Raw genomic sequence first — 15,975 nt, forward strand, 5'->3', positions numbered from 1 at the left:
CCGAAGTCCTGAGACAAAGATCATAATGAGACAGGAAGGTGGCATAGGAAGAAGCCCATTTGCATGACAATAATTGAGCCAGGAATAGAAAGCTAGAGGGATGCAAGGGTGAGGGCTGGCAGCTGAGCTGGGCTAAACCTTACAAATCAGTCTACCCAGCTCTGCTCTGCAGGGGAGGCAGAGGCAAAGCCCTGTGCCAGGCTTTGGGGGAGGAATAGAGGGAGGGATGGAGGAGGGCACTGCCCCAGGGCATTGTGGGAACACTAGCTAGGATGAACTTTGCCTTCCTTCTTCGCCTGTAGCCCAGAGCTGCTTTTATTTGTCTTCTCCTTTGTGGACTCTGTAGTTGGAGTGTTAGGGGCATGATGACTCCTCAGAAAGATCTCTGGGATGCCATTGTGATTGGGGCAGGTATTCAAGGCTGCTTCACTGCCTACCACCTGGCCAAACACAGGAAGAGGGTCCTCTTGCTGGAGCAGGTACTGTGTCTCTTTTGCCTTTTCCCACCTTAATGACTGCCCTTCTGTCTTTCCCTAGGGAGGCTTTTTGCAGAACTATCAGGCTATCAAGGGAGGCCAAAATTTGGCGATTTGTAGTTTAGATACTTGGTTTGCTTCAGGACGGTTCAAAGTAAGTTCCACCCCCTCTCCCGCCTTCAAATTCTTTCTTTCTTTCTTTCTTTTTTTTTTTTTTTGTTGTTGTTGTTGGTGGTCACAGGGTTTGAACACTGGGCCTGGGCACTGTCCCTCAGCTCTTCAGCTCAAGGCTAACGCTCTACCACTTGAGCCACAGCCCCACTTCTGGTTTTCTGAGTGGTTTTTTTATTTGGAGATAAGATCTCACGACTTTTCCTGTCCAGGCTGGCTTTGAACTGTGATCCTCAGATCTCAGCCTCCTGAGTAGCTAGGATTAAAGGTGTGAGCCACCGGCACCCGGTCGCCTCCAAATTCTTGTAGAGTTTCTAGGTGTATTTCCTTCTTTTGCTGTTTCTTAGTTACTCTGTTGAAGTATCCCAGGCCCTGTTCTCATCATTCTTGTTACCCGATCTCTTCTGTGCCCAAGTAGTTGATGCAGCCCACAAAAATAATCAATTCTGCTCTAGGTAACTGTAAGTAATGATAATTTTGTCTGAGCACCAGTGGCACATGATTTCAATCCTAGCTGTTCAGTTGGCTGAAGTCTCAGAATCGTGGTTCAAAGCCAGCCTGGACAGGAAAGTTTGTGAGACTCTTATTTCCAAGTAACTACCAGAAAATCTGGAATGGAGTTATGGTTCATGTGGTAGAGTGCTAGCCTTGAGCAAAAAATGGTCAGAAACAGTGCCCAGGCCCTGAGTTTAAGCCCCAGGATGGGCACAAAAGAAATTTAAGAAAAGAAAGAAAGAAAGAGAGAGAGAGAGGAAAAGACAATTTTGCCTAGAGGCAAAGGTTGATATATCAGTCTAAAAGATAGGACTCTTTCCTGCATCTCCTCAACCTCTTCTCCCAGAACCCAACAGAAGCTTCTAGGTTTCTTTTTTTTTTTTATTTGTTTTTGTTTTTGTGTGTGCTTGTACAGGAGCTTGAACTCAGAGTCTGGGTGCTATCTTTTAGCTTTTTTACTCAAAGTGCATATTCTACCACTTGAGCCACAACCCCACTTTCAGCTTTTTGGTGGTTATTTAGGGATGGAAGTCTTCCTGACTTCCTTTCTGGGCTGGATTAGAACCACAATTCTGAGATCTCAGCCTTCTGGGTAATTAGGATTATAGGCATGAGCCACTGGCACCTGGCAGCTTCCGTTTTAAAAGCCACCTTTGGGTAGCTCCTTATTTGATGCACTGGAAGTCAGACTTGGGTCTTGTTCTTTCTTAAAGAAAAGGCAATCTCATGAGGTTGCATCTACAGCCATTGCATATACTGGGGTCCTGTGTATCTGCAGAGTCCTTCAGAGCCCCTTTATAGAGGTTTCTACTTCAATAAGTTCTCCCTTTCTGTTCTGCCTGTAGCTCTCCAGGCAGGCTATGGTTTGCTCTTGGTAATGAGTTGGAGTAGTTAGAAATTGTCTTCATTTCTTTCTCAGTTTGCACAAATCCCAAGGGATCCCCGGGGTTCATCCTGTCAGGAAACTCCATCTTTTGTTAAATCCCAAGGTAGTTCCTTTATCCTGAGTAATCTGAAGCCATAGAGAGGAATAGTCAGCATTGTTTTCCTTGTCCATAAAATAAAGGGAATAGAATAATCTGGAAACTTCTAAGTCTGCTTTTCTATGAGTCTGTCAGGTGAGACTGTATCAGGATGATTGAAAACTAGCCAACAAAGGGATTTATGGAAGGGAGCGATGTTTGCCAAAAGGAAGCTTAGGTTAGTGCTGTGGAGAGCCTTCGATCATGATCACCAGCTCAGGAAATTGGCCATAAAGAATCTGGAGAGATGCTATGCATGAGAGATGAGGATACGTGGCTCCTGGTTGACAGCATATGGTGGCATGGCTCCTAAAGAGGAGTACACTGTATGGGGCAATAACTTCCATGATCTCTCTTGTTCTCCATTTTTAGTTCTTTCTACCACATTCCCGAGGAAGCTCCCATGGACAGAGCCGCATAATCCGGAAGGCATACGCTGAAGACTTCTATACACAGATGATGGATGAGTGCTATCAGATTTGGGCCCAGCTGCAGCGCGAAGCTGGAACCCAACTGCACAGGTGGGCAAGGGAGGAATGCCTTGAATCAAGGAGGTCTACATCTAGAGGTGCTTTGAGTGTGTGGAGAGGCATAGCATGAGCACTTGGAATTCAATGGAAAGGGCCATAAGACCAAGATAGGTAGAGGCATTCTGTTCAATGTCATTATACCCTACAGGTACTGCTGGTTCCTGCCAGGCTCTGACTTCCAGGACTGGATTAGATGTTGTGTCCAAAGCTAGCAGAAGTTGTATTGGAAAAATCATTGAAGGGCTGGGAAGGTGGCTCAGTGGTAGAGCGCTTGCCTTGCATGCCTGAGGCCCTGGGTTCGATTCCTCAGCACCACATAAGCAAAAGGAAAAAAGCCGGAAGTGGCACTGTGGCTCAAGTGGTAGAATGCTAGCCTTGAGCTGAAGAGCGGAGGGACAGCGCCCAGGCCCAGAGTTCAGGCCCCACGACCTGACCCCCCCACCCCCCAAAAAAGAAAAATCATTGGAGAGATATTCAGAGCTAGTCAAGCCTGCATGAAGCCCTCTGAGTTTGAATCTCTATCCCTTTAGAGACCTCTTTTACAGCCTGGTTGCAATGAAAAAGATGATATTCTCTCTCTGTTTCTCTCTCTGTCTCTCTCTTCCTTCGTTCCATTTTTTTTTTTTTGTCATTTGTGGGGCTTGAACTCTGGGCCTGGGCACTGTCCCTCAGCTCTTCAGCTCAAGGCTAGCGCTCTACCACTTGGAACCACAGTGCCACTTCTGGTTTTCTGGTGGTTAATTGGAGATAAGAGTCTCCTGGATGTTCCTACCTGGGCTGGCTTTGAACTGCGATCCTCAGATAGCTAGGATTACAGACATGAACCACCACCAGTGCCCGGCCTTCCTTCCCTTTTTCTCACAGTACTAGGCATTAAACTCAGGACCTTTCTTGCCAGGCAAGTACTGTATCACTTGAGTCATTCCTCCTAGTCCTTTTGTCTTTAGTTTATTTTTCAGATAGGGTCTCATACTTTTGCCCAGGTCAGCCTCAGATAGAGATCTTTCTCCCTCTGCCTTTTGAGTACCTGGATTATAAGTGTGTACCATCATACCTAGCTGGTTTCTCAGTCCTTTATATTCTTACTAGTATCACAATTTGTGTGTGTGTGTGTGTGTGTGTGTGTGTGTGTATGTGTGCCAGTCCTGGGGCTTTCCCTGAGCTTTGTCACTCAAGGCCGGCACTCTACCATGTGAGCCACAGTTCCACTTCTGGCTTTTTGGTGTTAATTGGAGATAAGAGTCTCACAGACTTTCCTCCCCAGGTTGGCTTCAAACCACAATCCTGAGATCCCAGTCTCTTCCAAGTAGCTAGGATTACAGACATAAGCCACCAATACCTGGCTCAACTTTTTTATTCTGGGTCTTCACCCATCAAACAAACCTCTAAATCCATTTCATCTTCTTTTAATACAATCTCCTAAGGGAACAAAATGGGGATGCCCTTCAGGTTAGATTGCTTTCCAGGAATATGGCAAGCTATCTTCCTGTTCTATCTCCAATCCTTTGGATTCCTCAATCACTGACCTTTCAAACACTCATGGGGAAGGAAGCAGAAAACCTGTTATGCAATGTCATGCAATGTCAACCATAACTTGTCATGCAATGCCATGCAATGTCAGCCATAACCACCCCCCTCTCACCTTCTCTGCTACTTCTAACTGAACTTCCTTTACATAACCCTGGTTCTACCCTACAGGGTGGCAGTTATTTTAATGTCTGAGAACCAAGAGGTTATGGTTCTGCTGCAAAAACACTATTAACTTAAGGACAAAGTGAAATCCATTATGCAAATACAGCCAGGGCAGCTAATTAAGGATTTATTCAGATGGCAGCTAATGCACCTAACACCCAAATAAAGAAGTATGCCTTGATAAGGGGTGGCTTGGCAAAGGGTCCCTTCTCTGGCAGCTGGCTGTGAATACTGCTGAGTGTCTTGTGCTAGGAGAAGTACCCGAGGCTTCAGAGACCATACTTACCAGTGGATGAGGCAACACACATATGCATAGAGATTACCTGGAGTCTTTCAGGAGAGGGAGGAGAAGGAGGAGTGGAGGAGGAGGAGGAGGGCAGGAAGAAACAAAAATTGTAGCAACTACAGATATCTCAGACATGACTGCACAAGAGAGGAAAGTTGAGAGGTGGCACTTGGTAGGAGGTTCACATAATCTCACAGAGATCTCTTTGTCCAGAAGTCAAACAGTTGGAAGGACTTTGGAACAAGTCAGATATGGTCCAAAGTTCAACCCTAAGCACTTAGCTGTGAAGCTAGTAGCTTTAGTTGTTGTTGTTGTTGCTTGTGGGGCTTGAACTCAGGGCCTGGGGGCACTGTCCCTGAGCTTTTTCACTCAAGGCTAGTCCTTTACTACTTTGAGCCCTGGCTCCACTTCTAGTTTTCTGGTAGTTAATTGGAGATAAGAGTGTCACAGACTTTCCTGCCCAGGCTGGCTTCCAACTGTGATCCTCAGATCTCAGCCTCCTTGGTAGGATTATAGATGTGAGCCACCAGTACCCAGTTTAGCTGTGTAGTTTGGAGCAAGCTGTTTAACCTCTGGGAGGCAGTTTTCTCACTTGTAAAGTGGGGGTAATAACATCTATTTCGTGAACCTGTTGTGAAGATAAGTATGTAATGGTTTAAAACAGTACCTGGAAAATCACCACTTCCATCAATTTAGCTCTCACAATCAGAAACTAGGAGCTGTTCTGAGTACTTGATGCAGGTTGAACATTCCTAATCTGAAACCCAAAATGCTCCAGGGCTGAGCCCCCAGTGATTCTCTTGCCTTTGCTTCCTGACTTGCTGGGAGAGCTAGTGTCCATTCCCCGACCCCAGTGAATAAGGAAGGGTCTCAATGCATTAATGTAAATCCCAGAGTCACTAGACTTTTAGTCTAGAATACAATCTATAAACATTTTTCTGTAACTTTGCAACGTAGTATTTTAGACTTTGCTGGTCATATGGTCTGTTGCAGCTATTCAATCTGCCATTGTAGTGTGAAAGCAGTCACAAACAGGATGTAAATAAATGAACCTGGATGTGTTCCAATAAAATTTTATTTCTGGACACTGCAATTTGAATTTCCTTGTATCCTGAGAAATGTTATTGTTCATTTATTTATTTATTTGCTAGTCATGGGGCTTGAACTCAGGGCCTGGGTACTGTCCCTGAGCTTTATTTGCTCAAGGCTAGCACTCTACCACTTGAGTCACAGTGCCATTTCTGGCTTTATCTGTTTATGTGGTACTGAGGAATCAAACCCAGGGTTTCATGCATGCTAGGCAAGCACTCTTCCCCTAAGCCACATTCCAAGCCCTGTTATTTTTTGATTTTTGAGTCAAGCAGTTAAAAAAATTAAAATATCTTGGTTTTTAGATCAAATATAAACAAGCAGAAGGTCAAATTTGGTCCCTGGATCACATTTTGCTAGCTCCTAGTCTAGAAGATACTTCAAAACTGCTTATGCCTCTCATTTCCCTTTCACCAAACAAGCTCATATCTAAATCATCCCAGCTCAAAAGACTGATACTGTCCATTTAAAGATGGAAGTATCAGCTGGTTGTCAGTGGCTCATACCTGTGATCTTAGCTACTCAGGAGGCTAAGATCTAAGGATTAGGTGTTTTTTGTTGTTTCTGGTAGTAGAGCCTGAACTCTGGGCTTGGGTTCTATCTCTGAGCTCTTTTGCTCTAGCCTAGTGCTCTACCACTTTGAGCCCTAGTTCCACTTCCAGTTTTCTGGTGGTTGATTGGAGATAGGGTCTCATGGACTTTCCTTAAAGCTCAGCCTCTGGAGTAGCTAGGATTATAGGCTTGAGCCACCTGTGCCCCACCTGGCTAGATTATGGTTTAAAGCCAGCCAGGGCAGACAATTCAGTCAGATTCTTATCACCAATTAACTAACAAGAAGCCAGAAGTGGAGCTGTGGCTCAAGTGATAGAGCACCAGTCCTGAGCAAAAAAGCTAAGGGATAGAGCCCAGGCTCTGATTTCAAGCCCCAGCACCAGCACAAAAACAAATAAATAAACAAAGAGAGGGAAATATAGCCTGTATTAAGACTATTCAGATGTCTCATAGCTCCAATTATGATGAATGAAGAATAATGTGAATGTGCTTTAAAAACCCATAAAAGGCTAAGAATTATAATTATTGTTGTTATTATTCTATCATCAATAAGTCCTTTCTTGTTATGGCTATCTTAATTTACTTAGGCATGCTAAATTTCTTGGTTCTTTTACTGAGTAGGGACACAGAACTAATATTTCCCATTCTCAACATACACTCTACATTTGAACTAAATGCTATTCACATCCCTGTTACTTTTACTCTTCATTTTAATTTTCTAAAAGATTCATTATCTTTGTGGTTCTTACTACTCTCTAGATTCTTCTTGAAGTACCAGTACCATAGTGTAATGTAATTGATAGAAATTATCGTGCTTAATGCCATTTGATTAAAAAAGAAAAACAAAACCTTTAGGAGTTGTTAGTGAAGGTGATTGTCCAATTCTTTTTTATTCTGTTCTTCTGCTTCTTGTGACAGCGCATACTAAACATGCGTGGACTCAGAATATTTGCATATGTTCTGGGAACAGACAATGACACATATGTCAGATCACAAGGTCTGAATCTTTGTGATGTGTACAGCCAGGATGCAGATACCAACAGCAAAGCCCAGCTCTGTGGCCCATCTTTTTCCTGCCCCGCCTTCTCCCTTTGAGTCCTACTATCCAGCTCCTGACCTGGGCTGCCCCTGCTTCGCTGACAATATCAGACAAGATCACAGCCGTAGGCAGTACAGCTGCTGGCAGAACCTGGTGGCCCCCTCCGCAGCTGCTGCTTCCTGTGTCTGAGAAGTGTCTGGCTTGTCAGCCACATCCCCTCCCTGGAGCAGTCTTTGTTAACCAATTCCACCTCGGCCCACTGAGCTGAAGATGAAACACACAGAGCTCTTCCAAAACCAACAAAGACAGCAGCCATTACCAAGTCCCTTTCCCAAGGTGACTCTCAGAGCTGCCTTGCCTGGCACTTTGAACCCAGCTAGGAGGAAGGAAGGAGACTGGAATGGGAGATGGCAGACTCAAGGAGAGCGTCTGCCCCTTCCAGGTCCTCCAGGGTCCATCCTGTCCCCTGTCCCGAGCTAGTAACTGCTCAAAATCTCTGATCAATTGCCTGTTCCTGTCATCATCTGGGTCACAGTGGAGTCAACAACAAGGCCCTTGGGAGGAATCTTTAATGACCTTCTCCAGCACCAGATCAAACTGAGGTTGGAAGGAAGGTATGTGTAGTTCATGCCAAATGATTGGTCTCACTGATGGGCATTCTGGAAGGTGGGAGCTATAACATTTCCAGGGTTCTCTGTCAACCCTGCCCTGGCTTCAGACCTTCCTTTCTAGGCCATCCCTGACCAGTCATTTCCTGGTTATCTTTTTACCTCTGTGGATAACTTTGTCCTTGTCAACTCTTCTCCTTCCCAAACTTTGTAACCTGGGTTTAATTTAAAAAAAAAAAAAAAAAAAGGATGAGGGGGAGGCCTGGAGCACAGAGGTGAGAAATTGATGCAGAATGAGCAGTCTATTTATTGGGATCTAGGAAAAGCTATTAAGAAAATAAGCACTTAAATGATTTTCAATCTGCCCATGGAAGTCATCTATCTTCATACTAAGGGGAAAAGGCTGGTTCTCGAATCCTGGTTTTGATTGACTGATTTCCAATTCTCTGAGCATTTCCCACAGGAGCCTCTCACCTATCTGCCATAATGACAGGCCTTTGCATTTCCAGGCAGTGTTTTACATTTATTTCCGATTTGCTCATAATGGTCAAAAATCTCTTTCCGATCCAAGGCATTTCTCCAGCAGTGCTCGGTTTCCCTCAGGCCAAATAGCTCAGCTGTGATCCACGGAAAATGAGAATTTCCCAAACTTGTCTTTGGACTAGGGGAGGGTCCGGCATCACAAATTCAGATGGAAAATTTCCCACTGTTAGATCAATATCTGGGCTAAGAAATAAATGCCACAGGGGCAGAGAGCTGGAGCAAAATGATTACAATCGGCACAATTACATTCACCGGCAGAATCAGCTCACTGATTACTCCTAGGGTTGGGGAGCTCCCGCTACATCCACCGCAGGACAGCTTGGGAATTAGAACATCACTCAGCATTTCATAATTCGACAGATTTTCCCATTGTCTTGGCATGAGTTCGTTTTCCCCATCTAGTGTGTCCCTGTAAGAAGAGTTCTTGTGTTAAGGAAAGGAAGAAGGAAGATGGGAAGAAGGAAGGTAGGAGGGAAGGAAGGGTAGAATAAAGGGGAAAGAAATCCTACAGAATAGCAGAGACCAGGGGTACTATCTGGCAGGCAGAGGTTAGAATGATGCTGTGGTGTTTCTGGGCCAGAAGTCTAACACTGGGTCTATTTAGGTGAGTTGTAAACAGGTCTACCCCAGAATCTTACTAGCCCGGACACTCTAGAGTTAAAAAATGGAAGTGGAAGCTGGGTGCTAGTGGCTCATATCTATAATTCTAGCTACTCTGGAGGTTGAGGATCTGAGGATCATGGTTCCAAGCCAGCTTGGGTGGGAAAGTCTTACGGCACTCTTATCACCAATTAATACCCCCTGGCCCCTCCCCACAAGAGCTGGAAGTGGAGCTGTGGCTCAAGTGGTAGAGAGCTAGCCTTGAACCAGGACTGGAACACAAAAAAGTGTGATACATATGTGTAAGAGAGGAAGAAGGATCAAGGACATATTCCAGAGGCTGCAGGTATACCTCAGTGGTAAACATGCCTAGCATGGTTAAGCCTCGGTTCAATTCTCAGCAACACACACACACACACACACAGAGCTAAATCAAAAATTTAAAAAAATCACCTGGGTAACTTAAGCATACAAGGCAAGGGTCCACTACTGAGCTACACCCTCAAACCGCTCCCCCCTGCCCAGGTGGCTTCTAAATTATCTTGTTGACCATGACATTTACTAGGCAAATTTCTATGACCTGAGAACCAATTTGAAGTCCTATTGGGGGGCCTCAGAAAAAAAAAAAAGAGTATCTCCTTGCTGGAGTATTCTGCAGCGTCTCTCCTCTGCTGAGCTTTGAAGAGGCAGAGCTGGCGTTGCTATCTCACCAGTGGTGAATGCTGGGTAGGCGGGGGCCGTGGCAAATGGATTGGGCACGCTGCGCAGCTCTGTGTACTGACACCGGCCCCCAGGCCTGCTGTGTCCCTACCCCCTCCCAATCTTCTCTTTAATCCCCCAACCAGATAATGTGGGATTTGGAAGCATGTAATATCCATGAGACTCCATTATAGGCTATTACGAGCTTTATTCACATACCTGGGGGTGATGCACCAGGCTGCAGCTGGCCAGTACAGATCCATAGGAATGGTCCCACAGATCAGAGGGACCTTTCTATTGTTTAGACAGTTCCCTCCCCAAAGGGGACTTTGGTCTCTTGTGACAGAGAAGCAAGAAACTGCTTTCACTCCCTTATGGAGTAGTATGGATGGAGGCACAAGGAGGAACAAATTAGAGAATCACTGAATTTATCACTGGAGTCTTAAGACCACCTACTGGTATTTGTGCTTGTGATGAAAGTGCTGTTGCATTATGGGTGGGATGATCTTGAGCACTGCCAAGTGTGGCATTCCTGACCCTTGCCAAATCAACTTGAGTGGCAGCCCGAGACACTGTGACAACTACACAAATAGTGCGTACCACTTCTACTTGTCCCTAGGCAGCTTGGGAGATACCGTCCAGATGTGGAAGCACTAGTAGTTCAACAGGCACGTGTTCTGGAGGAGGAATTTGGGTCCTGAGAAGTGAGTCAGAGATCAAGGTCACACCAAGGTGATCTCAGGAAGAGCAGCACAGTCAGAGCTCCCAATTAGGATCCTTTCCACAGAGCAAGCGACCTCTGGGCATGAACTGAGAGACAAACAGTCACACACAAGGATATATAACAAGGCAAAGGGAAAAGGAGCGGGAACAAACAGCAGGATGGTAGAATACAGAATAGAAGGGTCAATTCGACGAATGGATTGGGAGATAGTAGGAAAAGGAAAGAAGCAAATAGATTCTAAACATACTACTGTCCGGTGCTGGTGGCTCATGCCTGTAATCCTAGCTACTCGAGGCTGAGATCTGAGGATTGAGGTTTAAAGCCAGCCCAGGTAAGAAAGTCTGTGAGACTCTTTTCTCCAATAAACTACCAGAAAAAGCCAGAAGTGGAGCTGTGGCTCAATTGGTAGAGTGCTAGCCTTGAGACAGAAGCTCAGGAAAAACACCTAAACCTTGAGTTTAAGCCCCAGAACAGGCACACAGACACACACAGACACACACAGACACACACACACACACACACACACACACACACAGACTCACACACACACAGAAGATGTGGAAAATGAAAGAGGGTTTTAGGATCTCTGTGGTCAAGGGTAGGATGGAGGGACAAAACAATAGTGTGTTAAGGGTGAACTCAGCAATGGACTGGAAAAAAGCTGCATACCTAGACACATTTTCTGAATGCAAGACCTGATACCCTTGACCTGGGACTTTGATAAAGAATGAAAGCAGATGGTGGGACACTGACACATGCCTTTATTCAAATGGCTCTTTTTTTTTTTTTTTTTAAACAGGCCAGCTGAACTCCTGTTTCTGGGAATGAAGGAGAATCCAGAATTAAAGGCAATCCAAGACACTCTGACTAGGCATGGGATAGAACACCAGTATCTTTCATCTGAGGAGTTAAAGCAACATTTCCCCAACATTCGACTCACCAGGGGAGAAGTGGGGCTTGTGGATAAGACAGGAGGTATCCTCTATGCAGACAAAGCCCTGAGAGTCCTTCAGGTAACACTGATACAGCAGCACTGGGCCATATAGCACCTGCTCCAGGAATCCTGGAGCCTGATTATCCAGTCACAGTTTTTTTTTTTTTTTTGTTTGTTTGTTTTGTGGTTGTGGGGCTTGGATTTGTGATCTGGGTGCTGTCCCTGAGCTCATTTGTTCAAGGCTAGTACTCTACCACTTTGAGCCACAGTGCCACTTCCAGTTTTCTGGTGGTTAATTGGAGATGAGTCTCACAGACTTTCCTGTGGGGCCTGGCTTTGAACTGCGATCCTCAGATCTCAGCCTCCTGAGTAGCTAGATTACAGGTGTGAGCCACAGATGCCCAGCTTCAGCCACAGCTTATTTTTTGGGCTGGGGATCTTTGTTCTGTTGGCTTTGGGATTGTCCATTGTGTCAGGGCACTTTTATATTCCATGAATGGCCTTGTCAAATAGTAGGGTATGGGAAGAAGGTCTAGATTCTGCACTCTCTTGTCTACCTTAAGTGAAAGGCTTTGTCCAAAAGGGCTAAGTACATACATAACCAATTTACCTTTCTGTGATCTTTCCTGTCAGAATGCAATTCGCCAGCTAGGAGGCACAATGTGTGATGGAGAGAAAGTGGTGGAGATAAGACCAGGGCAACCAGCTGTGGTGAAAACTACCTCTAAGAGCTACCAGGCCAAGAGCTTGATCATCACAGCAGGTCCTTGGACCAAGGACCTCCTCAGTCCTCTTGGAATTGAGTTACCTCTCCAGGTAAGGGCAAGCTGGAGACCTAAGAGTCAATACTTAAGAGAAGCCTTGAAAGCAAATGGACCTTGACTTTGAATCCTATATCTACCTCTTATTAGTGGATGACCTTGGGCAAATTAGTTCACCTCCTTGAGCCTCAGTTTTTATCAATATGAAGAGTAATAGCTACCTCAAAAGGCTGTTGGAGAATTAAAGGCTGATGGAGAATTAAATTATACAGTGTGTATAGCCCTTAGGAGACAACCTGGATTACAGTGAGCACTGAATAAATACAAGGTATTATCAACTTCTGAAAAGAAAGGGAAGTAGGACTGGGGTGCAGTTATGTGAGTAAAGTAAGGCAGAAGAGACAGAAGTTTGGGGATTTTTGTACATCAGATAGAAAAGTAAGAGTGGGAGAAGAGACAGAGGTTTGGAGATCTTTGTACAGCTTTGTACATCTGGTGTCTCTTCTCCCATTTTTACTTTTTTCACATAACTGCACCCCAGTGCTACTTCCCTCTCTTTTCAGAAGTTGATAATACCTCATATTTATTCAGTGCTTACTGTAAGTACCATGAGAACTGAATAAAATGAAGATGGATGTATGAAAGGGTTGCAGCACTCCAACAGAAACTGACCTCATTGTCTACAGAGTTCCATGGTTTCACTCCTTTTTTTGTTTTCTTTTTGGTAGACCATGGGCTTGAACTCAAGGCCTGGGCGCTGTCCCTGTGCTCTTCAGCTCAAGGCGAGCGCTCTACCACTTGAGCCACAACACCACTTCCAGTTTTCTGGAGATAAGAGTCTCACAGACTTACCTGCCCGGGTTGGCTTTGAACCGCGATCCTCAGAGCTCAGCCTCCTCAGTAGCTAGGATTACAGGTGTGAGCCACTGGAGCCCAGCTTCCTGAACTCTTTTCCTCAAGGATAACTCTCTACCACTTTGAGGCCCAACTCCTCTTCTGGTTTTCTGGTGGCTCATTGGAGATAAGAGTCTCATGAGGACTGGGAAGGTGGCTCAGTGGTAGAACACTTGCCTTGCATGCATGAGGCCCTGGGTTCAATTCCTCAGCACCACATAAGCAGAAAAAAAAAGCCGGAAGTGGCGCTGTGGCTCAAGTGGTAGAGCGCTAGCCTTGAGGTAAAGAGCTGAGGAACAGAGCCCAGGTCCAGAGTTCAGGCTGACAACTGGATCCGCCCCCGCCACCCCTCCCCCCCCAAAAAAAGAGTCTCATGAACTTTCCTGCCTGGACTGGCTTTGAATCATGATCCTCAGATCTCAGCCTCCTGAGTAGCTAGGATTATAGGCGTGACTACCAGCACCTGGCTTTGTTTCACTCCTTTATTCTCCATTTCCTCTTGTACCTAAAGGTCTTGCGAATCAACGTGTGTTACTGGAAAGAGAAGGATCCTGGGAGCTACAGTGTGTCCCAGGCATTTCCATGCTTCCTGGGCTTGGACGTGGCTCCCCATCATGTCTATGGGATCCCTTCAGGGGAGTACCCAGGGCTGATGAAGGTGAGTGGGAAGGCCAAGAAGGCTACTAGACACCCATGGTGTAGCTGCTCTATCTTGCTGCTCCTAGACATTACCAGAATTCCCCTCTCTCAACAGGAGCCTGCTTCACTCTTTCTATTGCTTTGAGCTGTTTGAGGCGCAGCCAAGGGTGCTTTTCTTTTGTTAACACAGGGTGGTACAAGGCTCCAGTAGGAAACTCCAAGTGACCACAAACAGTGTCCTTTGGGACTGGGGAAGGCTGTGATGATGGATAGAGACACTCCTGGGTCCTAGCATGCCCTTCTTTGGTGGGTGTGCATGGAAGGCCAGTGTTCCTGCTCACACTGCTCTGTTGGGGACTAGGTCTGCTATCATCATGGAAATAATGTGGCCCCTGATGAGCGGGACTGCCCTATTGCCTTCTCAGACATCCCAGACATCCAGATCCTGAGGCAGTTTGTCAGAGACTACTTACCTGACCTGAACCCTGAGCCAGACATCATGGAGCGTTGTATGTACACGGTAAGAGAACTGGGCTGGCTCGAGAGAGCAGGGGCAGGAGACAGACAGACCTTAACCCTTGACACTGTATGTGACTTTCAACAAGCTCACTGATTCCTGTGGATTGGTTTATCTCTACGTAAGGGGGCCCATTAGAATTTTTTTTCATATTCCTTTTCATTAGGCAACTAGGCTTATGCCTGGCAGTCCCTCACTATATTTCCCAGAAGAGCTCTAAAAGATTTTTTGGCAAGATGCTCCAGTTGAGCAGGCCTTGGGGACAAAGAGAAGAGACAGATGTCACCAGGGCCTGAGGCATCTTGGCTAAAGGTAGTTTATATAATGAACTGAGCACCTACTGTGTTCTTAGCTCAGTTAAGAGGAGAGAGACAGATGGACAAATGAGAAAGCTGCACAAGCAGAGGGGGTACTGGCATGCAGGAAGCATGCTGGTGCTTCATTCTATCAGTTTGGGAAAGTAATCCAGTCCCTTCCCTCCCATCAGAATCTATAGTTCCTCTTGTTCTTTGTCCTCAAAAGAGACAGGTGTGACTGTTTCTTTCTAGAACACTCCTGACAAGCATTTCATTCTTGATTGCCACCCAAAGTATGACAACATTGTTATTGGCGCTGGATTCTCCGGTAAGCCCTCAGAGGGGGAGATGGGGTGTCCGCAATCTAACCTACCTCAGTACCAGGCCAACAAAAAGGCCCTTTGCATATGCCTAGCTGATCCAGCCAGTGCTTAAGGCTGGATAGTCAGAGGAGTCATGGTGGGAGGCAATGTCTGGGTTTTGTGTCTGAAAGGGTAAGGCAGTCCTGCCTGGGTAATTAGACAACTTCCAGAAAGCTTAGTCTCTCTGTCCCTGAGGCTATGTGACAATCTACTATCCTTCCTTTCCAGGGCATGGATTTAAGCTGGCCCCTGTGGTGGGGAAGGTCTTATATGAACTGAGCATGAAGTTAACGCCAGCCTATGACTTGACACCTTTTCGAATCAGTCGCTTCTCTGGCCTGGACAAAGCCCACCTTTGACCCCTGACCAGTAGTCTTCAGAAGCCTCTGAGGAAAACTTCTCAGATGAAGGAAGTGACCCTGAGAGGTCTCCTTTTTTCCCCCAACTTTTCTTGAATCTTCTCTAAACACTAAATGAATTGACTTTTCTTTTTTTCCTCCCACATCCCCAATTTCAACACCTTTCTTGTTCCCAGAATATCGATCAGACATTCATCATCACAGAGTAGCAGGGACCTTTGAGAGCGATGAGGCAGTACAGAGTGTGTGTGTGTGTGTGTGTGTGTGTGTGTGTGTGTGCATGCATGCATGTGTGCGTGCGTGTGTGTGTGCGTGCGTGTGTGTGTGGAGGGGGTACTGTGTGTGTGTGTGCGTGCGTGCGTGTGTGTGTGCGTGCGTGTGTGTGTGGAGGGGGTACTGTGTGTGTGTGTGCGTGCGTGCGTGTGTGTGTGCGTGTGTGTGTGTGTGTGTGTGTGTGGCGGGGGGTACCAGAACTGGCTCAGGAAACCAAAGCACTTGCTAAAATTCCCTTCACTGGTGACATTTGATGAACTTGGGATGGATTTGATTAAAGCTGTCCAGGGGAGACTAAAAAACTTGACCTCTTACAAATCACTCAGGCTCTTGTAGTTTCTTTACCTAAAATTAGAAGCATCCTCCATCATCAACTCCTATAAAATCTTAGCCGCACCATAAATGATTGTTGGA

At 45.8% G+C, this 15,975-nt stretch overlaps 1 protein-coding gene across 1 annotated transcript; it reads left to right on the top strand.

Annotated features, from left to right (window-relative positions):
- Window positions 1-280: 280 nt before the first annotated feature.
- Window positions 281-15,566, top strand: Pipox (pipecolic acid oxidase). Its single transcript, XM_013016578.1, has 8 exons — window positions 281-479; window positions 2,537-2,685; window positions 11,326-11,539; window positions 12,094-12,276; window positions 13,627-13,773; window positions 14,116-14,274; window positions 14,820-14,895; window positions 15,158-15,566. Exons 1-8 carry the CDS (start codon window positions 363-365, stop codon window positions 15,286-15,288), a joined length of 1,176 nt encoding a protein of 391 aa, XP_012872032.1. The 5' UTR covers window positions 281-362; the 3' UTR covers window positions 15,289-15,566.
- Window positions 15,567-15,975: the final 409 nt, after the last annotated feature.

The sequence above is a fragment of the Dipodomys ordii genome, unplaced genomic scaffold, assembly GCF_000151885.1.
Source record: "Dipodomys ordii isolate 6190 unplaced genomic scaffold, Dord_2.0 Scaffold31, whole genome shotgun sequence".
Classification (NCBI taxonomy): Eukaryota; Metazoa; Chordata; class Mammalia; order Rodentia; family Heteromyidae; genus Dipodomys; species Dipodomys ordii.